The sequence below is a fragment of the Monodelphis domestica genome, chromosome 2, assembly GCF_027887165.1.
Source record: "Monodelphis domestica isolate mMonDom1 chromosome 2, mMonDom1.pri, whole genome shotgun sequence".
NCBI classification, from domain to species: Eukaryota; Metazoa; Chordata; class Mammalia; order Didelphimorphia; family Didelphidae; genus Monodelphis; species Monodelphis domestica.
In genome coordinates, this window is record NC_077228.1 from 237,341,954 (window position 1) to 237,369,819 (window position 27,866).

At 39.0% G+C, this 27,866-nt stretch overlaps 2 protein-coding genes across 6 annotated transcripts in view; one reads left to right on the plus strand and one right to left on the minus strand.

Annotated features, from left to right (window-relative positions):
- Nucleotides 1-27,760, minus strand: part of C1QTNF1 (C1q and TNF related 1) — a 43,701-nt gene extending 15,941 nt beyond the window's left edge. Inside the window, exons 1-5 of one of the 5 annotated variants that reach the window (XM_016430738.2) lie at nucleotides 27,597-27,760; nucleotides 27,330-27,466; nucleotides 15,299-15,354; nucleotides 4,731-4,923; nucleotides 1,459-1,598 (exon numbers count right to left, since the gene is read on the minus strand). In XM_016430738.2, the coding sequence (XP_016286224.2) occupies nucleotides 1,459-1,598; nucleotides 4,731-4,923; nucleotides 15,299-15,329 (364 nt within the window). In that variant the 5' untranslated portion in view covers nucleotides 15,330-15,354; nucleotides 27,330-27,466; nucleotides 27,597-27,760. Of the gene's footprint in view, nucleotides 1-1,458; nucleotides 1,599-2,889; nucleotides 3,010-4,730; nucleotides 4,924-15,298; nucleotides 15,355-27,329 lie in introns of those variants that run through there. The other 4 variants (XM_007482924.3, XM_007482926.3, XM_007482925.3 and 1 more) reach the window with 4 other exon arrangements.
- The window catches only part of CANT1 (calcium activated nucleotidase 1), a 129,163-nt gene that overhangs the window by 33,964 nt on the left and 67,333 nt on the right, over nucleotides 1-27,866 (plus strand). The window lies entirely within an intron of this gene.

Sequence of the window (27,866 nt, forward strand, 5' to 3'; positions counted from 1 at the left end):
GGCATTAAAGTGATACACCCCTTTGTTTTCACCCCAGGAATTAGGCTTCACTCTCTCTTCCCTCATACTCTCAGCACCTGGTCAAGGATTCCCAGACTAATTCTTTATTCATGGGCCAACCCTGAAAAGCCTAACTTCTACTTCAGCTATCCCAATATTAATTTTTTACATACAGGGCATAGGAATGATTTGATTCCCAAACAATCCATCCAAACAACATCAGCCCCAAGGAACTTTCTATTTTGATCCAGAACCAACAATTTTTTTTTTCTTGAAAGCCCTGGCAAGGAAAAAGGGAACATATGGGTTTGTCCAAAAGCAGCAGTTTCAGTGACTAAGCCCATGGCTCACTTTGAGCGAATTAACTGCAGATGTCGGAGCTCCAGGATCCAGCCTCCTCACCACAAAATCCAGGTCACAAGTGTTCCCAGTTAGATTTTGCAGTGTTGTGCAAGGTTATCTGATGCTCGCAGTATTTGTGGCGTTCAGGTGGCATTTCAGAAAACAGGCTGGGGAGCACCAAACCTCAAAACAAAGAACAGAGAAGCTTGCAGTCAAGAATGCAAGTATAGGAGCTGCACTCTTTGTGGTGGCCAAAAATTGGAAAATGAGGGGAGGCCCTTCAATTGGGGAATGGCTGAACAAATTGTGGTATATGTTGGTGATGGAATACTATTGTGCTAAAAGGAATAATAAAGTGGAGGAATTCCATGGAGACTGGAACAACCTCCAGGAAGTGACGCAGAGCGAAAGGAGCAGAACCAGGAAAACATTGTACACAGAGACTTCGATTGTGGTACAATCGAAGGTAATGGACTTCTCCATTAGTGTCAATGCAATGTCCCTGAACAATCTGCAGGGATCTAAAAAACACTATCCACAAGCAGAAGATAAACTGTGGGAGTAAAAACACCGAAGAAAAGCAACTGCTTGACTACAGGGGTGGAGGGGATATGACTGAGGAGAGACTCTAAATGAACACTCTAATGCAAATACCAACAACATGGAAATGGGTTTGAATCAAGAACACATGTGATACCCAGTGAAATTGCGCGTGGGCTATGGGAGAGGTGGTAGGAGTGGGGGGAGGGAAGAAAAGAAAACAATCTTTGTTTCCAATGAATAATGTTTGGAAATGACCAAATAAAAATTTAAAAAAATAAAAAAAAAAGAATGCAAGTATAGGGAGAAGAGACCCAAACTGTCTCTATACCTTATTGTTCTGCTCTTATATTATCTGGGGGATTCATTTCCTATCTCAAATCCTAGAGAGCTAATCACAACCTTGCCTAGAATCTCGGGGTATGGGGTGGTGCCTCTAGGCACAGAGACACCACTGCCTTATAGCCCAACCTGTCCCAGAAGTATTTATCTCCCATCTAATTAGAGTATTATTGCTCAGCTATGGGCAATGATCTCCTGTACTCATTTTTGAACATTCAAGACCATCACTCTGACCTTTTAAGATAGTGATATTGATCTGAGGCATTGGCATTGGCTGGTACATGGGGTAGCCAGAGTCACAACAGCGGAAACATTTAGAGGCAGAAGTCTGTTCTTCCAGGCTGGGGTTGTTCTTTTCATGGTCATCTTCAACCCTGAATGAAAAAGGATTACAGAAAAGAAAGTGAGATATACTAACTAAGGAAAACACCTTTCAGTTATTCCACTAAGTAACTTCCATAGGCATGTGGAAAGAGGTCTTGATTTCAAGTCAGAGTACCTGGGATGAAATCCCAGGTTTGCTAACGTATAACCTTGGACAAATCACTTAATCTCTTTGGACATTAGTTTCCTCTGCTATGAAAAAGGGGAGAGTAGGGACTAAGATCCCTTTTAGTTCTAAAGCTATGATTCTGTGAGCTTTTGGTATATGATCCCAGCAGTAGCTCATCCCCTTGGCTCCCATGATGTAGCAGTACCTAGTGTCTTTTCCTAAAGAAGAATGAGTATAAGTTTAAATTCTATGCATACTACCCAGTCCCTTCCTCCACACGCCAGAAGGGGGATCCTTTACCCTTTGTTAACCCAATACATCAAATTCAATTCAACAAATGTTCATTGTTCCTTAGAAAATAATCAATGAGAGATGCAGGGTGGTATCCTCAACCTATCACTTATCTAATATATGCCAGGTACTCTGCTAGGTGATACAACAACCAAGATGAAAATGAATCAGTTTGGGACTAGAAAAAGTTGTGTTTTGTTTTGTTTTGAATCTTTACTTTCTGTCTTAGAATCAATACAATGTATTTTCTGGGGCCAGATTTGAACTTAGGACCTCCTGTCTTCAGGCCTGGCCCTCTATCCAGTTGCTACTCAAGTGTTCTAAGTCTATAAACAACTTAGATATAGTATAACCCCCTCAATTTACAAATGAAGAAACTGAATCTCAGAGAGGTAAGGCAACTAATTTAAGGTCATATACACATACAGGTAGCAGGTAGTAGTTGTATTGAAACCAGGGCTTTTGACTCAAAATCTGGTGTTCTTCTCACTACATCATGCTACCAACAGCATAACAATTACCCTTTTAAACATTAAGAACCTGTTTGTGATCTTGTCTAAACACTAGCACATCCATATCTTAACTAGAGTTACAAAAGGCTCAGAGAACAAGCAGCCATGGTCACCCAGCTGGTCACCTCCAGAGCCTGGATCGTAGATCCTGGTTTTCCTGATTCTAAGTTTATGCATTATAACACATTGCCTCTTTTTAACTAGTACAATAAATCTAAGTGTACTAGAACAAACACATTGCATATTTATATGGAAATAACAATAATCAAATAGGAAAAAAAATTCCTTTCTTGGCTTGGTTTCTCCTCGATCCCACAAGAAGGCTGGGTTTTTTGTTTAATTAAAGACAAGACACCTCCCAATTCTAACCTCTTTTGCTCCACTGAAATGTTTACATCTTGAAATTGGGCAGGCCAGAAAATCACTAGGATAACATATAAGGCAACAGCTTCATGCTGCCACCTGGTGGTGTCTTGCTGAATTGCAATGAGTCATCTTTGGCCAAGGACAAGGATCCCAGCTGGTCCTAGAAAGACCGGGAAATAGCAGTGTCCTCATTAGGCTCAAAGTTTTAGACAAGAGTTATACAATGCTCAGACAAGTAAAATGGTCTGCCCATAATTCCTTATTTGTTTGTTTGTTTGTTTTTCCATCAGATTCATTGTGTCTAGGCTGGCCTGACTCAAATCTAGATTTTTTTTTCTTTTTTAAACAGAAAATCAAGTCCAGAGATTGCCTGTATGGTTTTCCTCTGCTGCTTCCCTCTCAGCCCAGTGCAGGCCCTTTTTTCCTTTGTCCTCAAAACAGAACTTAGGAACTCAAAAGAGCTCCACTTGTTCCTTACTTGAGAGGTAAAAGAAATGAGGTGAGAATTTCAACATAGGATTTTTTTTAGTCTTACAAGGAACTCAAAGTACCTTATAAATATTATCACAACATCACAGATAGGTTGGAGTCTACACACCCAGGGCAAGTGGAAAAAGATTCCAAGCTTTTTTCCATGGAACAGCGTTCTTTAGTTTCACTGCTTAAGAGGAAGATAGAAATTGTAAGAGAACAAGAGGAGACAATGTGGTCCAGTGGGAAAAAAAAACACTAACTTTGGAGTCAGAGGACCTATGTGATGTTAGACAAGCTGCTTTTTGAGCCTTAATTTTCTCATCTGTAAAATAAAGGGGTTGGACCAGAACTTCTGGTCCTAAATGTGTGAGCCCAACATATGTTCTGGATCCTTCTCCACTAGAATCATAGGAATCAGGACTAAAAGGGACCTTAAAGATCACTTAACCCTCCCTTTTTTGAAGATGTAGAAACTGAGTCACCAAGCAGTTATGTGATTTACTCAAAGTCACACAAAGTCATACAAATCGGTCTTGGATCAGGCCTGAAATGCAGATCAACTGACTCCATAATCAGTGTTTGTTTCTACTATACCACCACCTCGTTACATTTTCTTGTTCCCAGATTGGCAACTTTGGTTCCTTTCTAGAGCTATATTATTAGCTTCTTCAGGGGTCAGTAGAGACAAACAAGGCATGACCCAAGATGGTAAGGATTAACTTGAGAATTTAAATTTTTTATTTGCTCTGAGAATATAAAGATAAATAGAAAACAGACTATGCTGTTAATAATGCTTACAATCTAAATAGTAGAGAAAGATATGTACTTATATAGATAATTCAAATTCCACAAGTAGCATGGTATAGAGGACAGAGTATTTTTAGTGATGTCAGGAAATCCATGTCTAAATCTGACATAGAAAATCTAGTCAAGTCACTTAGCCTCCTGGTATTCCAGGCAACTCTAAGAATACATGTTATAAAAGACTAAAAGATTATTCACTTTCAAGATAAGGAAATTGAGTCACTACCCAGAATGTTCTGAAGATTGCAATGCAGCAGAAAACCTAGGCTTAGAATTCAGGAATTCTGTCTTCCTTAGCCAAGGGCTTTAGACCTAGTAGATAAGCAACAGCCTTGTGAAGCTGGGAGACCCATTATCAACCTCATTAACAACTGGTGTCCTATGCCCCATGTGCCACAAACTCTGCGCCTCAGCCTTTGGACTCCAAAGCCACATGAGGGTACATCGCAGATGAAACTGCACAAAGACAATAGTCATTCTCGATCACTGAGAGACTACCACTAACTAATGGATAAGGGTTCATATTCATAAAATCATAGAATTTAGAATAGCCCTAAATGTCTCACTTTTCAGTGGGATCCAGCAATGGTGGTGGTAGATCCTCCACCTTAACCTTTTCCTGAATCATCTCCTGGTCCTGCTGGAGTTGCTGCTTCTGTGATGCCCAGCCCAATGCTGTGTCACATGAGATGAGAGTCAGCAGCAGGCAAGATCCAAAAATGAACTTCAATTTGTAGGAGCCAATCATTTTTCCTTGCTCTAGGACAGAAAGAAACACACAAGGAGCATCCTGGTTAGAGAGTCAGAATCAGAGCAAAAGAAACAATAACTGAGGTGGCCATCCCATATTTACAGCCATGGAGAATTTGAACGTAAGAACTATAATGATGGAAACTACAACCTGGGACCTGAGCTCATCTGTTTGATGCTGAAGAGATGGGACCTGACTAGCTAATTGCTTAGAGTTACAGTCTCTAACCAGCACAAGAACAGAAGCCCCTCAAAAACCTTGGAGAATGAAACAAATGGAAATTCACATTAGAATTCTATTAACCATTATTATCTGAAGTATTAGATACCCATTTGTTTAGAGGAAATAGAACAGAAGTCAGAGAGCCATAGTTTCTTCATCTTCATTTTAAGTTCAGTTCTTGCACCATTAATTCATAGGGCTGTTGTGAATATAACAAGGAATACTAGGGGAAGTTCTAATCTGCTTGGATGGGGTTGGGCATGCATGCATAGCTCCATGGTCAGAAACGTGCTCTGATTCACTGCTGAAGGACACAGGTAACAAATAGCCTTGTGTGTCCCTGTGATTGGGTGCAATGCTGAAGAAGACTGACAACTGAGCCAGAAAAGAGTTGCCCTCACAATACTCTAAAAAAGGGCAATTGTTTAAAAACCTTGGATCTTAGTATCAATTCTAATACAGAAGAGTGGTAAGGGTCAGGCAATAGGGGTTAAGTGGCTTGCCCAGGGTCACACAGCTAGGAAGTATCTGAGGCTAGATTTGAACCCAGGTCCTTGAAACTCCAGGCTTGGCTCTTTATTCACTGTGCTATCTAACTGCCCCAAGAGCAATTTTTTAAAAAGCAAAAATTCAGCCTCCTGCTCTTTTTGGTTCTCTTGGATTCCATCAGGGAGAAGTAGGATTTCCCTTTCCTTATTGTAGCATGCAATGATGACTATACACATATGGCAGCAAGAGTATGGGCTTGTCTGAGAATAGACCTGAAGTTTCTAGCTCCCTCTTCCTTTCTGTATGTCTTTCCCTGAGCCAAGTTTACTGAAGAGCAAAGATTTCCAACTTTGTCAGTAACCTTGTGAATCTGAAAAGGTTGGGACCTGGTTGTTCAGCAAAAAAATGATTTCCTCAGAGGAAAAAACAGTAGCTACCAAAAGGATTCTGTAGCAAAAAGACTAAGAACATTGAAACCATGTCACTTGAGTTACTCAGATCATCTTATATGAATATGAAATATCTTTTGAGCATTTCTACAAGGTTGTCTATAATTCCTAGGGGAATATAAAATGGATGATGGCCTCCTCTTTCATGTCTTAAATATTTGTTAATGTGTACTTATGCTATCCTCTACCAGATATCTACTTTATATATTGAGTATCTCTTCTAGAAGGTACTAAATTAATTTAATTTAATGGAAACCATAGACATGAACCATACCTAAATTTTATTTAAAAGATTTTCTGTGGAACTCTAGGTGAGTGTAACTCATGTGAGAAAAACCTCCCCTAGAATTGAAATCCTGATTTGTCTTTATGGAAAGTAGGGTTCTCCCTGGGCCATGGGTAACACAAAGAAAATGCTATGTATGCTATTCAGGACTATATGTACATGAACTGTTATTACTGGATCCACTTTTCTAAGTGGAAGAAAAATTGCAAGTGAATTTGTAGTCACCCAAGTGGTTAAATCATCCTTTGATTGCACTCTATGTGAAACTGGATTATTTTCTCCCATTGTCCCTCTCTGGTAAATTAGGTGGTTAGGAAAGTAGGTACCTTAACTACAATAGTCCTCTAGGGAATTATCTAATATGCCTCCTGAAAGATCTAATTTAGAAAGAGTATTCCCGCCCCCTTCAAATGATACTACTCTAATCCAACCTTCATTTCTCTTCTCATAGCTGCTTTCTTAAAAAAGCTTTAGACCTTAAAAAATCCTTGACAAAGTCTTAAAATGTTCATTCTTGAAAGAAGAAGCTATAGAGTACTTGATGGATATCCATGACAAGCCAATTCTTGAATTTAAAATAAGCAAAATTTCATACATATTTTTCACAATTCAAAACATAGGCACCTCAAGGCTCTCTTGAAAAATGTCAAGTTATATAGGATTCTATAGTATGAACCTAAGCCTAGCCCTGTTGCTTTATAGCACTAGCACTTGGAATTGGTAATCTCATAGGGATCAAAATGACCTGTTATCTCTGATGAAATTCAGTCTATCAGACCTGGCTTTACTTAAAGATTCTTAAGACTCCTAGAGCTGAAAGGGACAATAGTAGCTAATATCTGTTTTAGAGATCTAAAACTGAGATCTAGAAAGTAAGTTATTTGCAGAAGGGCACAAAGCCAGTTGCTGTGAGGAGCAAGTTATGTGAGACAAAGTAAAATAATTAAACTTATACAATTAAGCTTAGAATTTTTTATCTTTAAAAAACGTTTAATATGCAGTATATCTTACTTTTGCTGTAGTCACCTGTTCTATACAATCTGGAGCTGAGTTAACAAGATTATGATATATTCTTTGTCACAAACCATACATTCCATTGGACATATTTTTTTTAAAGCCCTTACCTTCTGTCTTAGAATCAATACTATATATTGGTTCTAAGGCAGAAGAGCAACAAGGGCTAGGCATTGGGGTGACTTCCCTAAGGTCACAAAGCTAGGAACTGTCAGGTCATATTTGAACACAGAACTTCCCATTTCTAGGACTGTCTCTTAAACCACTGAGTCACCTGCTCTACTGGATATTAAATATACCTTTGATTTATATTCTATTTTCTCAAGTCTAACCTTAATTATAGGCCAGATGTTTTGTGGTGAGTTATATCCTAACTCCTTACCTGCATGCAAGTTTGGCTTGTTTTTTCCTCAAAAAATACTGAAACTTCCCTTGAAACATAATTCTCAAGGAACTAAACCTCTTAGGTATTAGCATCATTTCCTGGTTGCCTGAGTACAAAACAGCCACAGGGAGTTCAGGGTGCTTTTTTATGCTTGGTTAGAGGACCACCTTGAACAATGCATTTTCAAAAAGGACTGGTGATTTAAATGAGGCAGAATTACACAAAGTCATCATGTTTACTCTCTTTTCGAGTCATGAAAGCCCAATGGCAAGACAAAAATCAGTATGACTAGCCATGGCCTAGAATACAGTGGGTGACCTCTGTCTTCAATGCCTGCCCATGCATTCCACAATGTCTGCTTTAGCCACCTTTCTGCTGTTAGAATGAATTGTTCTCATCAATCCATTCTACCAGGGATGTCTTTACATACTGGGTGCAAGACATCCCCCCAACTCCTAAAGCCTGCTGGCTACCCTCAACCTGGTTTTAGCTTGTCACTGAGGAGAGTTGGATGACAGCTGAATACCAAAGGTGGATGAGCAGCCCTGAAAAGGGTCAGCAAGCCCTCACATCAGAGGTGCTAGTCTTCCCTGAACACAATCCACTATACATAGATCCTACTGCTGCCATCAAAGGCTTCACCCAAATAAAGGCATTTTCAGAGTCCTCAATTGGATATCCTTGTCCTGAGTTGCTAAGTAAATCTCCTTTTTTTTTTAAAACTGTTGAATTACATAAGGATGTCTCATTTCATCCTAATATCAGATTTAAAATACCAGGGACTGTCCTGAGACAGATTTTAGCCAAATGGGTTTTCAGTGGAATTTAAATCAGGTGAGTTCCCAGATCATTGAAACATTTCTCTCTCTCTCTCTCTCTCTCTCTCTCTCTCTCTCTCTCTCTCTCTCTCTCTCTCTCTCTCTCTCTCTCTCTCTCACACACACACACACACACACACACACACACACACTCACTTACTCATTAATTCATTAATTTCTTAACCTTATGTGATATGGTACAAAGTTATGTTATAGTATTTCATCTCTTTGGGGGAATTCCTATATTTTTACAATAGTTACAGCATATCAATATATTTATCTCAATAAGGTCAAGACTTAATGGTCCACTGGAAATAATAAAAAATCACTAACTTTTTCAGTGGATGTCTAGTGAGAAGACACTCAAACTTTACAGGGTCATCTGGATGACTGATAATTTTCAATGAAAAAGTGAATTCAATATAAATTACTCAATTTTTTGCATTATCTTGCCTATTACAAGCAATTTTTTCTTCATAGCAACAGTTAGAAGTTGCTTGCTTATTTTTTTGGCATTCTCACTATTTCTAGAAATCTATGCCTCACTCTACAGTGAGGAATTAATAACAACTTCATAAGGTTCCAGGTCCCTCTGAAGGGTTTTGCTTCTTTCCTGCAGATTAATTAGGCTATTTTACCTAAAAAGAGCTAGTTTTTGGCAGTTTTTTTTAGTTATCAACTGCTCTGTTTGTGCTTTTCTATAACTGATTTTATTGCAGTGTGGGCTTGATTGATCTTTGAAACACCAATAGTCTTTGCAACATCTCTAACAGTCATTGAAATGTGCTCTTTAAGAGCACAACTTTTTGTATAGTTCCTTTGAGTAATATCAGTTCTTAAAAACCACAGAATTAAAAACACAATAAATGAAAACAATGAGTGTGGAACCAAAACCATCACAGAAGTGACAAAGAACTAACTAAAAAATAGGGAAAAACAAGTTCAATCCAGTTGGATCTGGTCAAGATTCTGAGTCAGCCTAAGATCAGGAGACTGATACACACACATAACCACTGCTGTTACATAAGGAAATCATATCAAAAATATTGCTTTTTCAGTAATGGAACATCCAGAACTATCAGGAAAAATTAAGCTTTATCAAAAGGAAATTAAGATGGGCTGCTAGGTGGCACAGTGGATAGAGTACCAGACCTAGAGTTCAGAGGACCTGGGTTCAAATGTGGCCTCAGACACTTCAGAACTCTGTGACCCTGGGCAAGTCACTTAACTATGTTTGCCTAGCCCTTTCTCTTCTGTCTTAGAATTATTACTAAAATATAAAGTAAGTGTTTTTTTAAAAAAGAAATGAAGAGGGGAAAATTGTAAAGGTCTTATGTTTGATTTTTAAAAAAATCCTTTTATTAATGTCCCTATATAACAATGAGATTGCTTTCAGCAGTTTATCCAAATGAATTGTGCCCTCCAGAGTTTTCACTGTGGAATAATAAATACCTTTTCCAATGGCTCTGACATTAGTTCTGAGGTTTTTTTGAAATTGTGGTTATTGGAATTTATTTTCATTGTATGTATAAGGTAAGATAAGATTTTAGAGATCACCACCTTGGGGATACCTGAGCAAATGCAGTCTAGAGAGAATGGGCAAAATTGGCAACTTCAATTGGGAAAGGACTGATTCTTCATGAACCTCAGGAAGAGTCCATTGTTTTTGTTTTACAAATGCAACCGTGTCTTTCAGACAAGAAACAAGAACTTAGTGGCTATAATGCAGTATTTTTTTTATGTATTTATCATTTATATATCAGAGAAGAGAAGCACAGAAATAGAAAGAATGATAAACTTAGAGTCAGCAAGACTTAGGGGTCAAATTCTACCTCAGACACTCTTTAACCCACTCCAATCTGCCCTCCCATTTAGCCACTAAAGTGATTTTGCCCAAACTCAGGTCTGATCATGTCAACTTCATTCCACTCCCCTCCATTCAGTAAACTCCAGTGGCTTCTAGTTGCCTCCAGGAACAAATAAAAAGTGTTTGGCATTCAAAGTCCTTCATAACCTAGCCCCTTCTTACCTTTCAAGTCTTTTTATAACTTACTCATCAACACATAACTTTAGAACTGGTGGCCTCCTTCCACAAGACACTTCCATCTTTAGGATCTGGACATTCTTTCTAGCTGTTCCCCATTCCTGGACACTCTCACTCTTTCATTACAATTATGAACATCTCTGGCTTCCCTTAAGTTCCAGTTAAAATCCCACCTTCTATAAGAAGCCTTCCCCAACCCTTCTTAATTCTGAGTAAATTTAACACTAGCCTGTACTCCCTTCTTTGGCACCCCAAGACAACCTTTGGATTTTAAAAAGAAGAGTTTAATCTTAAAATGAAGCTACAGTTTGCTTCTTCCCCACCCTCTTCTTGAATAAGAATGCAAATAAAGCCTTTTGCTTATCTGTAAACAAGCCTCTTAAGATTATAGGATTGAGAAAAGTGAGCATGCTGCACTCTTGCTGCCTTTCTAAAGGTCTCCTGACCTCTGGCATTTGGAAGACCAACCTCTTGGCCAGAGTAAGATCAGAGTTCTACAATCTGAGGGGCTTTGGAAAGGACTGTCAAGAAGAGGATAAATTCAAACACCAGTAGGAAGCTGGAGCCTTTTTCCTGGGAATCTAGGGCAAGTAGGTGCACTTTTTGGACTGACTCTTGGAGGAGGCTTGCTAGGGGAACAGCTGGCCTTTTCTTTCTCTGGCCTGCTTTTTGTTATTTAATAAATAATTGTAAATTAAGATACAGTCTCCAGAGAATTTTAATCTTAATGTTTCTCATGCCTTCCCTCTATTAATTATTTTCTATTTATAGCTTATTACATATTTGTTTGCATATTGTCTCCTCCATTAGATTATAAACTCCTTGAGGACAGAAACTACCTTTTGCCTCTTATTGTATTCCCGGCATTAAACACATAATGGGCATTTAATAGATGTTTATTGATTGACTGATGAAGTGACTTGCCTCCATTCATATAAGTGGATGAGCCAGATTCCTCAGAGCTAGATTTGTACTATACCACACTGCTACATTGAAAGACATGAGGATTCTGATCAATGCAGTAACCTACTGTGATTTGAAAGGACTTTCTTTTGATGGAGTGGGACTACTTTGATTTGCCCCTGAGAGTTGGGCTGGAGAAAGATTGTCTCCCCCTTGGCCTTGGCAGAGGTGAGCTCATAGCCACCTTTATTTTGTCTCTTTTTACTGGTTCCTGATCTTAGCTGAAAAAGCATCATGAAATGGAAGTGTCTAAGAGACCTTGTATGTTTGGGAAATCCAGGGGTCCCCCTGGCACTCAGTGCTGAATGGTGGCAGTAGATTGCCCACTGATGAATGACAGTAGTGAAAGTGCTTACAACAGCAGCTTCAGCGAGTATGGCCTCTTGTTATAGAGAGAAGTTCCAGCTATGGCTCCTGGAAAGTCACTGACCATGGTAACCTAAAAGAGTTACACTTAAGGGAAACTTCATGAGGACTCAACAAGGGGAGAAAAAGTTTTCGAGGGCCAGGAATCAGTAGGTACCCCTTCGTCACATATGTTCTCCATATGGATGCCTTGCTTTCATTATACTTTAAGATGGAGCTAATTCTCTGTATAAGCATTAAGTGCATTTATGGGAAAGTGAATCCCAAAGTTTAGGGGAAATATTTTGTAACACTTGTTCTTGTTCTAACTTCTCAGTAAAGATATTTTCTAAAAACTAAGTAAGCCTTGTTGGTTGGCTATTATTGAGGCATACACAGGTAAAGGGTGAGACTTAATAGCATCAGTGCTAGATGCACTCACTGTCCTTTAGGGTTACCCCTAGAATCCTGAGCAAGTAGTAGCAATGACTCTTCTAGGGCTTCTAAAATGGAACTTTGAGTGTGAATTGGCAGAGTAAGCCACAGTCCTCTGTGGCTGTAAAGCCTCTGAAATTGCTTGGTCACTGAATTGATCTGAATTCAGTTATTGTTTACTACACTTATCCCTTATATTACTGTGATTATTTTATTTATTCATTTCTTGGTTCTATTTACTTCATTCTGCATAAGTTCCTCCAAATTTTTACAAATTCATTTGAATTCCTCATATTTTTTACTTCTTATTGGGTTAAATTTACATACTACTAGTTGTTCAGTCATCCTCCAGCTATGGAGCACCAATTTTTTTTTTTTTTAGTTTTTTGCTATCACAAAAAATGCAGCTATGAATATTTTGCTCTATTTAGGACTTTTTTCTGTTTTTCCCCCCCTCTCTCTTAGCTTCTTTGGCTTACATGCCCAATAGCTGGGCTACAGAGCACAAATAGTTTTGTCATTTTTCTCAGAGGATTCCAGATTGCTTTCTGGAACAGCTGTCCCAGTTCATAATTTCACTAACTGCTTATCCATTTGCTGGTCTTCCAAAAAACAAAACAAAACAAAAAAACCCTAACATTGATTGTTTCTTTTTTTGGGGGAGGGGCGGGAGGTCATCTTTACCCATTTGCTGGGCTCTGAATCTAGTGCTCTTTCTACTATACAACCTATCTTCCCTGAATCCAATTTCAAAGAATGTAGGTTTGTCGTGAAAAAATTGAAAAGAATGTTCCATAGATTCTCAAGATTTGTTAATAAGGAAAATTCCTCTGATGTTGGGGGCCTTGCCAGTTCTTTCGGGGCATGCCCATCTTTCCAAAATAACATTCCTTTGCATGCATCTAGGAAACAGAGAACATTGTCATTCTCCAAGATGGAAAGCTTTATCCATCAACTAGAAAGGGACTTCATTACATGGTCATTAGTGATTTTCTTCCTTCAATAGCAGTTTTTTTTTCCTCCTGCTCATTCAATATTTAGCTACTAAAGAAATAATAGGATTGGCATATGTACAACAGACTAACGGTGCCTATCTGTGAGTCAGACTTTACTTACTATGGAGGTCTCCTTGACATATAATCACCCAGTAGATTTTGCACTAAGGTAATTCTAGGTAATTCAGCAGGACTCAACCCCCAAGTCTATCCATCTGCCTTGAACATTAATAAATATTCCCATACTAGAAAGCTTAGTTTTCCTGTTACTTCAAGAGGCCTCTTGAATTCAGATTTGAGGGCAAGATAAAGAAATATATTACCATGCCCTCAATGGTTAAAGACACAAGTACATTGGAATTCTCCAACATAAGGGGGGGAGTCTTTTCAGTAGTTCTTTCCTTCTCCCCCAGAGAGTTCATTAATCACACTAATTGTTCATTTACCAAACTGAAGGAGGTGAAGAAAGGGAGAATGGCTTCCAGCTGATGGATAATGTTTGCTCACCTTTCCAGAAGCCCATTTAATATTTAATTCTGCTATGCACGTAACCCAACTTTTGAGTTGTTCCAAAGTGTTTGGTCATTGAACTAGGCAGGTAGGGATGGAGAGGTTGGGGGGGGGGGGGGGTTTGGTTTTTTAGTCAGTTTTTCCTAAAGTCAGAGTTTCCTAAACTCTGAAGGACTTTGGATTTAACCTTGGATTTAGCCCACAGAACCATTGACTCCTGTAAGAGGAGCAACCTCAATTACAGTCTTAGAGTAAGGAGAGCTTGCTGATGGGTCACTACTGTGGGGCTCATTCTTATGAGGATGTTGGCCTAATTTGGGTTTTCTGGTCACTATGATGGATACTCCTGGTCAGGTAGTCAGATAGCATAATGAAGAACCAATCACAATGCTGGTGGTGGGGGAGGGGGAGCCTTTCTGGACCTTAAATAACCACTGAACTGTATAAAAAACCCTATTCTGATTGTATCAGAGGTCTTTGGTTACTGAGGTACTGTGGACCCCTATTATTAGCCTTGCTAGGTATCTAATAATAGATAAGCTCTGATCTTTTGTGACTCAGTTTCTCATTATCACAGATTTATTGCTACAGGACTCCCTTTCTAATTACTGACCTTTCTAGTCAAACTGCTTGTCATTTTTTCCCAGTCCAAGTGGGCATTCTTGTTTGTTTTTTACTTGTTATTTCCAGTTCAGAATTTATTTACTGACCATAAAACCCTGCTAAACAGCAGAAATGCTCAAATTCAATTTTTTATTTATTTATTTATTTTTATTATTATTATTTTTTTAAACCCTTACATTCCGTCTTGGAGTCAATACTGTGTATTGGCTCCAAGGCAGAAAAGTGGTAAGGGCTAGGCAATGGGGGTCAGGTGACTTGCCCAGGGTCACACAGCTGAGAAGTGTCTGAGGCCAGATTTGAACCTAGGACCTCCCGTCGCTAGGCCTGGCTCTCAATTCACTGAGCTACCCAGCTGCCCCCTAGTATGTTTTATTTATTGATTACAAAAGAGAAGATAAGAGTTGGCATTCTCTCCTTTTAAATGACTGAAATATTTGATCCAAAGATGTGGATGGCTATGACATAGGGATTGAACCATTAGGATAAAGCATTAGGGTAAACAAGTGGTGTTTAGCAACCAGCTTTTTGGCAGAATGTACCTAAGATACATTTTTAAGTTTAATCTGAATTATTAACCTTTTATTCCATTAATTTCTTAAGTCTAGACAATCAAACAAACAATAACTGAAGATTTCATTGGTAGCATTTGCTAATTTCTGAAATATAAATGCTCACACTAAAAATTGAACAATAACGTTGATTTCTGCATATTCCTGAAGGGGACCTAGAATTGGACTGTTCCATGCCTGGCAAAGAATTCCAAACTCAAAGTCGGCTGGCATAAAAATGTATGTCAGTACTTACCCCAAACTGTGAGTGAGCAAAATACAGGCATTTTCCCTCTTTTCTTTTTTCTTCTTCTGGCAACAGATATTTGGTACATGGAGTTTGAAAAATAAGCCAAGATTCCATAAAATACTCAGGAGAAGAAAGTTAGCCCCCAGAGGGGGAAATAAGCAGGAGAAAAGCTCCACACACAGAAAAGGAATAGGGAGTGATTTGCCTGAGTGTAGCCAGAGAGATCCTTTGGCTCAGGAGATGACTGACAGCTCAATCTTGACTTGCTCACCAGTACCACCTGGTGACTTTATATACATGCATGTGTATATACAACATATATGTGCATGTCAGTGTGTGTGTACTATATGTACAAATAATTGCCTTGTCTCTGCAAGAAAATTGAGAAATTCTGGCTGAACAGACTTTGAGATTTTAAGATCAGTATCACTCTGAACCTTCCTCTCTTTCAGTTTAAAAAAAAATCTCTATCTGTAGAAAAGGAATGATTAGTTGAGATGAGGAGGGGGGACAGGAGTTTCTTTTTAGAACTATTCATTATAAGACTCGGGGAGGGAGAGGATACTCTTGAGCTGATTGCTAGTTTGTCAACCAGTGGCTTCTTTCCTTCTAAGTCAAATATGAAAGAGGAAGGAAAAATAGTCTTGTAAATACTTAATGTGGCCCCAAAAAGGATCTAAGAAAAAACCCCTCCCTATGTTATAAAGTCAGCACTTTCTCCTATTGAAATTTCATCCTCTTGGAATCAGAAGCCTTCACACTAGACAGTGAGTCTATTCTCTCAAAGCACTGAGGAGATTCTGGACAGCATGGGATTCTAAGGACCAACACTGATCTCACTGTTAGAGTGAGCTCTGCCAGCTCTGCAGACCAGTTTGGCTTCCTACCCTATTATTCCATCCCAGTAGAAACACCAATTTTCTCTGGTAAAAAAGATGTCCTCATATTACCTCCTAGCTTTAAGCTCTCAAGCAACAGCTGTACTTTCTACCAGAGAAATCCATGTGTTAGATATGGGATAAATAAGGAAGAGAAGATTTCTGATGAAACTCTGTTGGAGACAGGGTATATTTCTGCCATCTCTGTGCCCCTGTAAGTAGCTAATAGGTCCAAAACTGAAGGGTAGTAAAGGACTTGGTTATTTATAGAACTTTATGTCTCCAGAACTCTACTAGGATTATTGATTGATTGATTGACTCATTGATACCAGGAACAAAAATAGCTTTGACCAGCTCTTTCAAGACTTGGATCCTCCCCACCACAACTTCCAACCAGCACCAAGTGAAGCTATGCAGAAAACAGAATTTTATATTATCTTTAACTGTATATAAGATATAAATTGAATATCTACCCCAGCCACATAACAAAAATAGTTGATAGGACTTACTTCTTACTTTCTAGGCATGTCCTACTAAAATATCAAATGTTACTTGTCAATGTAACAGAGAAATCAATAACAAAGATCCAATTAAGAGCCACCAGGTTGTACCCTAGCATCTCCAACTTCTTGGCTTTTGAGGATGTAGCAATAGGTCTGATTTTGTTCTCGTTGAAGATATAGGAAGTATGACAAATTAGGTCATGGGGTCCGCTAGTGGCTCAGGGGATAGAGTGCTGGGCCTCAGGAAGATCACAGTTCAGATGTGGCCTCAGACACTTACTAGCTGTGTGACACTAGGCAATTCACTTAACCTCTTCTTGTCTCAGCTTCTCAGCTGTAAAATAAGGATAATATAGCACCTACTTCTCAGGGTTGTGAGGATCAGATGAGATAATATTTATATTGAAAAATTATAAATTTAGCACAATGCTTAGCATACAGTAGGTGTTTATAAATGCTTATTTCCTTCCTTCCTTCCTTCCTTCCTTCCTTCCTTCCTTCCTTCCTTCCTTCCTTCCTTCCTTCCTTCCTTCCTTCCTTCCTTCCTTCCTTCCTCTTATTTTCATTTTACCTGACTTATTCAGTTTGGGACAATAATATCCCTTTGTTCTTTATTAGACTTTTCTCTTCTTTTTCCATGCAAACCCTATGGAATAAATAGAACACTTCAACCCCTGGGTCATAACATTCCTCTGCTCTTCTTGTTTCTGCACAAACAATAAGCAAAGTATAGATCCATGTAATGAGCTTGGGAATTGGCATTGTGTACTAGTTTGTTCTCAGATCAAATCGTTATCTGAAGATGACACAGGAGTGAACATACATACAAATCACCCTGGAACTCAAACAACATTCCTTAGATATTCTTATATACCCACCCACCCCCAAAAGACTATGTGGTTTCTAGGATCAATTTCCCTCCTCCCTAGTTGGAGGAGTGTACAAACCAGGCCAGGTCCCCAGATTAAGTATCTGGGGTAATCATTGAGAGCTACTGAGGTTGCTGGAGAGCACCCAGAGATAAAGCAACCAGGATGGCAAAGGGCCTTAAGATCATGTGTTTAAAAAATGTATTGAAGGACTTGATTTAAAAATTAAAAATACATATTTTAAAGGAGAACATGATATGCTGCCAAGAGAAGCTTAACTGAAGGCAAAAACTGTTTTTCATTTTTTTTCTTTATATCTCCAGTCTCTAATATCTTGCAAATAGTAGACATGTAGTACAGTGAAAAAGATGACAAAAGGGTAAAAAGCCAAGAAGAGAAGCAGGAAGGTGCCAGAAAATAAACTCCACAATTTTTATAGGGCCAGTTCGCTTTAGAGAGTACAGTAAGTCCCCAGATGACTATGGCTACTTTCATCAATTGTTTTGACATCTCACCCTTCTGGCGCTTATCAACAGTATGAGCGTAGTCAAGTCAGTATGAAAGCAATATTATCTCTTGAAGTTTAGGCAGGTCTAGTTTTCACCTAAAAGTCAAAGAAATTTCCCCTGAGCCATGACTGGTCCAGAGAACTAAGGCTGGAGCCAATGACATGACTTTGGAATTGCCTAGCATGTAAAAAGGCCAGCCTATAAAGAGTCAGTGTCCCTCCAACTGGGTAGATAGCCTACTGGCATGTTAGCTGGCATGCCTTTCTGATCCAATATAGCCTCTGACAAGACTCATCTCTGTAGAGATACAAGACAGGTTCTATCTACTAAACCAGTGATGTATGCTTGCTGAGTATCCCCTGCACACTGTTCTTAGTAAACTTCTTTTTGGTTAAGTGTCAGTTGGTTGATAAGTATTCTATTTCCTTCCAATCCCATCCCTGGCCCAGAATATCAGTTTCCTCATCTGTAAGATTTAATAAAATCTGGGCTTTCTGCATCATAGGGTTGCTGTGTAGCAAGTGCTTTGTAATATTAATATTATTAAAAGTTGGTATTTTTTTTAAACCCTTACCTTCTGTCTTAGTATTAATTCTTTTTTTTTTTAAACCCTTACCTTCCATCTTGGAGTCAATACTGTGTATTGGCTCCAAGGCAGAAGAGTGGTAAGGGCTAGGCAATGGGGGTCAAGTGACTTGCCCAGGGTCACACAGCTAGGAAGTGGCTGAGGTCAGATTTGAACCCTGGTCCTCCTAACTCCAATGCTGGCATTCTATCCATTGTGCTACCTAGCTGCCTCCAAAGTTGGTATTATTATTATTATTATTATTATTAAAAGAGACATAGTCCTCAGTCTTGCAGAGATCATATCCTAAGTGAATAACACCAAAATGAAGATCTAGCAATCTACCTAATATCCCCAAGCATATCTGGGACCATATTTTGGCATAGTTCAACTGTATATTTTTTTTGTCAGAATCCATTTTAAACCTTTTCATAGGAAAGACACAGTCTAGTTTGGGGAGCAGAGTACTAGGCTGAGTCAGGAAAAGCTGGGTACAAAATCCAGTTTGCTGAAATCTTATAGAAAATGGATACTTTTATAATATAATACAAATACATTGAATAAATATCAGTCAGGTTTATTTTATACCTCATTTATTTGTTTATTTTCTAAAATCCTTATCTTCTGTCTGTCAACATGGAAATCTAGAAATCCCCAGTTTATTTAGTTTGAGGTTAGAAACCCCAGGTTTTGACCTTGTCACAGGAGAGGTTTCCCCCTGAGGGAAGGTCCCACTTCACCAGACAATAGACATCCACTTCAGGTGGGGAGGTAAATCCCATCCTGAAGTCAAGTAACTGTTTTGTCTCCAGAAGCCTTTCCCAGTATGTCACACCCTCCTTCCAAGGATCGAACTAGGGACCTTCAACTTGTGAGACTGACACGCTACCTACTGCACCTAAGCTGAAGTGGATGTCTATTGTCTGGTGAAGTGGGACCTTCCCTCAGGGGGAAACCTCTCCTGTGACAAGGTCAAAACCTGGGGTTTCTACCCTCAAACTAAATAAACTGGGGATTTCTAGATTTCCATGTTGACATGTCTTACAATCAACACTGTGTATTGGTTCTAAGGCAGGATTGTGGTAAGGGTCAGCTCTTTTAAGAGCTATGGTTAAAAGGGAAAAAAAAAGAAGTCCTACTAGGGTTGAAAGATTATTGTAATGATAGCCTATAAATGCTAATAATAAATTACTTAAAAAAAAAAAAGCTCTGCCTTAATTGTATATGATAATGGTAAGGTCATTTTAATTCTCTTAGTTTCCTCATCTATAAAATGAAAGCATCCTCCAAACTCCAGACTTCAAAAACATAAAGAACAGGAATGACATACACCTCATCCCAATTCCCATGATTTTTCTCTCCCCTAATAGTTCTCTATATTTTGAAAGCTTTTTGTTCTAGGAAGTTTGGAAATTATAGATATTTGATATAGTGACAGCCTTTTTAAACATTGTTGTTATTGTTTGGGTTGGGGGGCGGGGTTTCCCAACCCTTACCTTCTATCTTGGAATCAATACTAAGTATTGGTTCCAGGGCAGAAGAGTGGTAAGGGCTAAGCAATAGGGTTTAAGTGACTTGCCCAGGGTCACACAGCTAGGAAGTGTCAGAGGCCAGATTTGAACCTAGGACCCCCTGTCTCTAGGCCAGGCTCTCAATCCATTGAGCCACCTGTTAAGGCCCCTGTTAAGTTTTTATGGATCACTGTTATGGTGGGTAATTGTGGACAACAAAGTTGTCTCTTTTTTTTTTCTTCTTCCAATGATCAATGAATTCAGAACAGAAAAATGCATCAAATAAAGTGAAGTCCACAGACCACCTCCCTTGGGATAGACCCAGATCCTCTAGAATAAGTAGATTTGAGGAACTTTGTAAGTCAGCATCTACTTAAAAGCATAGCTCACAACCCTCCACCAATAAATTAACTTTTACACAGTGAACTGGAATGGATACATTAATTCAAGGCAGAAGAAATTTGATGGACCAACATACCATAATAAATGAAAGGGAAAAAAGATTTCCCATAAATTGTACTCTCCTACATGTCATTATTCAACCACTGGGAGAAGACATACAGAAAGAATACATAGGATTAGAGACCTCTGGGTCTGTAGTATGGGAATTTGTTCTTATTAGTCCATGAAAGATAGCAAGCTTCTATTGTATAACTAGCCACAAGGAAATTATTTTTAGGTATTTGATGGATGTCTAATTTTTACATTCTGTAACGACATATTGCACAATTTCTAGCATTTTACTATATAATCTACATTGATCAATAACTATAGGCTCCTTAAATGTAACCTTTCTATAATTTTTTGTGGCAAATAGCATGCTCATGAACTGTCACCCTAAATCCCTCTGATTCTACAGACAAATTCACATTATTCCACCATTATTTGAAGTTTCTCTGTCAATAAACTGTTGACTAAGTTCATGTGGATGTCAATCATGGAAGGCTTTTTGATTTTTGATTCTTTTCTTGGAATTTAACTGTTTCATAGGCTCTATGTGGAGTTAAGCCACTTTCAGCACCATTTGACAAGTCTAATATTATGTACCTGTTATCAGCTCTTACTATTGCTCCATGAAATGTCATTTTGTTCCAGAAGTATTTTTGTTGAGTTTTGACTCTTTTTTAATGTGGTATAAGAACATCTATCAGTTCTCTTCCTTTTTTTTGGTTGCCTTATGGTAGTTAATATTGTACAGGTTTTTGTTAATATACTTTCCAAATATGTTAGAATCCATTTTATGTTTCCAAAAGTAAACAATAAGGTTGATATTGTCAAAATATTAATTGTTTTAAATAGATTCTCCCCATTTAATTTTGATTCAATATGACACTAGTCAAATTGATTAAATAGGCAGGCAATGTGATGTAGGCTCTGGGGACACAAATGCAAAGGATGAAATAATCTCTGCTCTCAAGGAGCTTAAACTATAATGGGTTAGAAGACAAACATATATAGGAGTATATATAGAATAAGTACAAAGAGAATAAATTCAAGGAAGTTAAGGAGTGAAGGCATTAAGCAATTGAGAACATCAACAAAGACTGAATATGGAAAGACTTCTATCAAAGAAGGAGAGAAGAGAAAAAGGATTCTATGAGGCAGAGGTAATGAGTAAATACATTCCAACCATAAAACAGACAGTTCAAAGACATGAAGACAAGAAAAAGAATGTCTTGTATGAGAAATAGAGGAAGCCTGGGCTGAAGAATATGGGATAAGTAGTAATGTGCAACAAGACTAAAAAGATAAATTGAAGTCAAGTTGTGAATGGCTAAAACAAATGGGGGGTATTTGAGATTATTTGAATAGGGGAATTGCACTTCAGAAAAATCACTTTGACCACTATGTGAAAGCAAGGCTAGAGTTGTGAGCAAGTTGATATGGAAACTATTGAAGATACTGATATAATAATGTAGGATATAAGGTGATGAAATCTTGAACTAAAATGGCAGGTAAATGAGGAGAGAGAAGGGGTAAAATGTGTGATATATTACACAGGTAGAAATGGCAAGATTTGGTAACTGGATATGAGTGAAGGAGAATCAGGCATTGAGGATGATACTGAAGTTATGGACCTAAGAGATTGCCAATAAGTTGCTCTACATTCAACCTTAGCCTTCTCAATATTTTTGTGCTCAATATATTTTTGCCCAAAGGAGACCAAGGTATTTGTAGTGACCTCCAGATTCAAGCTGGAAGCCTTTCCTTAGCATACATTAAGCTGAGTTTAAATAACATTTTGATATCATTCAGAGATATCAGTGATACCATCCAAGAATGCTATTTAATGTGGTTTTTTTGGGGGGGGGTGGGGTGGAGGCATATACCCTGATGCCATTCATAATCATTAAATAATTAATAAAGTGTTTTTATTTGACTTCCTCATTAACTTGAAGTCATATTTATATATTTTGAGAAAAGCAAACATTAATTTAGGCAAAGTATAAGAAACTTACATTGTCTCCCTGAAAAAATGCCCTGTTTTCTACAGACTTGCTTTTAACATGATTATTATAGTTTTATATAGGGAATAATTTTCCATGTGGACTAAAAATATAAAATATTCTAGCATTTTCACTATGCTACATTTGTATCTATTTTATGTATAGTATTTCATTAGATAGATAAGCCATGAGTATGGAACTGAATTAAAGGCTTTGAAATAATCAGCAATTGCTATCATCATCATCATTATTGAATGTAGACAAAGAAGAAATGTACGAAATGTTGTAAGGCACTAAATCTGGAGAACAGACTCAGAATCCAAAATCTGAGCATCTTATGACCAACAGTCTACATGTCTCTTGCCCAAGAACTTCAGTTCTGGGTGGCTTTCATTAATCTGAATTATTGAGAAATATAATCTGTTTTCCCAAGGTTGTTTCTCCTGTGACTAGAGCCAAATATCCCCCATAGGGGCTAGCAACCAAAGCAAAAAGGGATTATTGGAAGTATGCAAAGGTTAGAACTTTGCCCATGGCCAACAATAATATTTTAATTACCCTACAGCACCAAGAACTTGAATTTACAGGGCCTTTTCCCTCCTCCCTGTCTCCCCCTCCTTCCTTTTTTTTTTCCAGCTGTCTCCCTGCCTATCTCTTGTTCTGTTCCATTTCATTTCAAGAAAAATTCTTGTAAAAGCCAGGGAGATGGGCACAAGCTTTAAGCACATCCTGTTCTGCAGCTATCGTGCTATAGTGGAGTTCAGAGCCTTCAACACTAGGCCTGCAGAAGAAAAAAGCATTATCTGGAAACCGAGTTCATTGTTCTGCTTCTAGCTCACCATCCAGATTAGTTGCTGGGTAAGGATTGCTCCAAGATGTCTCAAAGGTATTGCAGGGGCATTGCACCTGACCCTAAAGCTTTTCTGCTGCTATGGACAAAACTGTACGCAACTCAACTCCACTATTTAAAGCCATATTGTGCAGACAGGAATGCCAAGCCCAGTTAGGAAAAGCAAGCATGAACAAGAATACAGAGATTTAACCATATTATAGAATACATGAGAGGAGTACTTATCTTGCCTGGTTAATAAGCATAATTTAGTTACTGTTTTAAGGGGAGTTTGAGATATATTCTCTCTCTCTGTCTCTCTCTCTCTCTGTCTCTCTCTCTCTCTCTCTCTCTCTCTCTCTCTCTCTCTCTCACACACACACACACACACACACACACACACACACACAAAACTCTCAACCCAGAGAAGGAGGATAAAGCAAGATCAAAGAAATGTGTTCAAGCAGTGGGAATCAGAGAAAAGGGAAAACTCAAATGTTCACTTTTCACTTCTATGTTCAAACCTTCACTGGCCTACCAACATGGACAGAAAAAGAATTGAGAGGTAAAGACTAAGGAAGATTGAATACGACAAACAGCAAGTTTTTGCAGTCCTGCACTGAGAAACCTGAAGAAGTAGGCAAGAAGGAGGGAACAAACATTTATAAAGCACCTAATCTGTGTCAAGTGCTCTGCTAAGCACAAATGGCTCATTTCATCCTCATTACAACCCTGGGAAGTAGGTGTTATTGTTATCATCTCTCTATTACAGATGATGAAACCAAGACAAATAGAGATTAAGTGACTTGACCAGGATAACCCAGCTATGAAATATTGGTCAGAATTGAACTCCTACTCCCAGTCCAGCATTGTATCCCCCAAAACAACTTAGTTGCCTTGATCACAGACAAAGGGAACAGAACAAAGTCCCTGGGCTTTGGAAAGGTCTTTCAAAAGTTAACATCCAAATAATGTAAATGATTTCCTGCACTAGAGAAACATCTCATTATCCTGGAGTGATTAGCTCTCATTTCAGACCCAGCATAAGTGGAATTCTACAGGTCCAAGCAGGAAGAAACCCAGAGCCAAGACTATGGAATGGTTATTCCCATACTTCATTACTAAAAGGATGAGCCTTTGGTGCCAGACCTTTTCTTTTTAAATTTCTATGGAATTCTTCAGACAGGCAAGGCTAAATATACCAAAAGGGATCATTTTTAGGGTCAGACAGGTGGAGAGGTGGGAAGTTTGTCAAAGTGGTTTCTCTTTTATGGAAATTACAAAATTAAATAGCTGAAGGGAAGCATTTCTTTGACCCTTTCAGTTCTTCCCATTGTTACACTCATCCCTTTTGGTATAGGCCTCGCTGGTCCTTGGGAGTCATGGGTACCATCAACCCAAGGAAAAGATCTACCAGGCACTGGCAATAGAGGACAAGAGAAACAGGATCGAGTGTCCAGGGTAGACATTTGGCAGAATGACTGTGCCTACAAAATCCTTTTCATCTTTGTTTTGATGGACAAAGTTCAATGCCAGAATATTTGGTTTATGAGTCATACTAATTACAGCTGAGGGAGAGAGGAGGGAACCAAGAACAAAAACCAAGCATGTTCAGGAAAAAAAAATGTTCCATACTTATTAGACTGGATGGGGAAGCTGCAACCTAGGAATGCAAAGGGCCAGATGCTCTCTTACCTTAAGAATACTGGCTTATGTCACTCCCAGTGGGCATCAATGGCTCTCAGCAGCTATATTATTATTAGCTGTCTTAATCGTCATCACCAGCCCAGAGAACTTTTACACTTGTAGGAAAAAGGAACTTCAATCTAAAATTCATATTCCCAAGTATCCAGTAGCTCTCACTCAAAGCTCTCTCCTTTTAATTTACAGAGGTCACTTTTCAAAGATGCATATCCTCTAATCTTTTTTTCTAGGTGGGTAAGAGTGCTATTAAAGTCGGAGAGGAGAAGAGATAAGATTCATAGGTAAGAGAAAGTATATTTACTTCTATGTAAACAGGAATTCTCCACAAGACAGAGATATAACTTGCTAGGAACTAGGAAAAAATTCAATTAAGTCCAACAAGCTTCTATTTAGTGCTTTCCATGTGCAAGGCATTGCAGTTAAGCCCTCAAGAGCCAAAGACAAAAGGTTCAGCTCTGCCACTAACTGAGTCATCTTGGAAAATCATTTAATCTCTTTCAACCTTCAATGTCTTCATCTTTAAAAATGAAGAGATTAAGCTAAATTCTCTCACTGTTCTAAAGCTCTATATTTCCATGGCTATATGGAAGAGGAAAAAGATGATATTCTTTGATACCCTTCTCCCTGGGACACTGAGCAGATCTGCTGAAGGATTTCCTAATTTTGTCTCCAGATCCAGTTGTTGATAGTGTCAAGGCCAGAATATGTCACCAGCCCATTATCAGTAACTGTAATTGTACAAATATAGTCAGAAATGCACACATATGAATAAGCACATTAATTTGCAAAGATGCCATCTGTGCCTTGGCAGGAGAGCTTATGTTTCTTTACTCTGTTAAAAAACAGGATCAAAGCAATTCCCAAGGACGTCACACACTTCCCACTGGGACCTGTAATACATCTAGCCTTTGGGAAAAGTTATTTTCTCAGGGAACTTTACATTTTAGTTTAGGTTGCTCAAGCAGGACACTCCCATCTATACAAAAATCCTCAGTTCCCAAGACCTGGAAAAAGAGGAAAGAGAAGGAAAGAGACAGCAAGACAGACAGTGACAAAGAGTCAGAAAGAGAAAAAGATCAGAGAATAAGCATGCTTCCTCATACCAAGCGGAGAAATTATAAACCAGAGTCACACAGGGTCACTGGCAGAGGAAGACACATGGTAAGGGATTAGGATGATTTACAAAGAAACTGGGAACCGGGATAGGAGCTGCCTTTGAAAAAAGAAGTTCACAAGTGGCAAGGATTACCTCCCTCCACCCCTCCCAAGCAAACTGGTGTTTCTGTCTAAAGAGAGAAAATCACAAGTATGCACAGATAAGCATTTATAGTGTCTAGAGCCAGAGTCAGGTATGTCTTACATACATATAAACTCATCTCTATAGGTTGTTTGCCCCTAGATCACCTTCTATGCAATGGCTGTGTTGTGTAGCTATCAAAGAGACTGTCCAATAGATTGTGTTTCCGGTAACATGAATGTACCATACAAAGACTCATACATCCCAGCCCTAAAGCCCCTCAAATGAGCCTGGTGAAGTGACATTGTTTTTTCCTGTCCAAGCTGGACTCCCTCCAGGAACACTGCAATTACTTAAATGCAGAAGTCAAAAGTCAATGCTTCCCGTAATATGAGAGGGGATAATTGGGATAAATCTTGACACCCTAGTCATAAAAAAAAAATGCCCATGGTGGGTAGCTCCTCCTTACCAAGCAAATTCAGGCAGTGGGTCCCATCTTCCTTCTCTTTTAACTCCCTCAGGAAAGTACAAGAAAAACAACAATAACCTAAAGATGATGCCTTAAGAACAAAAGGAGGGATGTCCGATCCTGAGATTGTTTACTAGCAAAAATCTTTACTAAAAGAAGTTTCCAAGCTCTCATGCCTTTTCCATATCCAGGGAGTAAGGCCCTAAGTTGCAGCACTTGTGGATGTGTATGGAGTGAATGACAGCAAGGGATAAACAAAGACATCAAACTGACCCTTTCCCCTTTTGTATGACTGTCAGCAGCACTGAACCACTCAACCTCCATCCCTGAGAGTGTGCCTGCTGCAAAGTTTTCCTGTCAGTTTTACTGTGGAGACTCTGAAAAATTAATGTAATGGGGCCAAGGAAGCAAGAAGCCAAGCCCAGTGCCTGGCTCTCCTCTCTCTATCCTCACCCTCTCTTTAGCCTGCTTTTGGCTCCTCCGCCCTCAATCTAGCTCCGGCCCCATTCAGCCTACCTTGGTGTTAACTTCCCGGGTTCAGGATTTTGTTTTCTATCTTGTCTGCCTTTCCACCAGCAACGGTCTTGTTGCCTCAGCAGAGGCTTGATCTTTTAGAGCATCTCCTGGGGGTTTGAACCTCCTCCCCAGCAGGTCTGAGGGGAAGCACAGACTTGTTTGAAGGAGAGATAGCAAGGGGGAAAATGTCCCGAGGGAAGAAAAAAGCAAAAAGGGAGTGGAAGGGGAGGGGGGGAGTACAAGAAACAGCCAGTCCCCTCCCAGCACCTTTATCTCCACGGCTCCACGATTTCTTTGGCCAGAAGCGGAAATGTGGTTTCTCGAAAGTCTAGGAAGGGAGGAAGAAACCAGGACAAACACGTAAAGAGAAAAGCCCAGCCAGATGTGAAGCGCAGTGGAGCCTCGAATGGCTCCCAGTACATTTATACAAACTGCAGCAGTTAAGTATTAACTCTGTGTGTGCCCGAGTTGGCAGGGGGAAATCAACCTCTGCTGTTCCCCGCCACCCCTTGGGAGCCAGCCCAGACTGGAGAATCA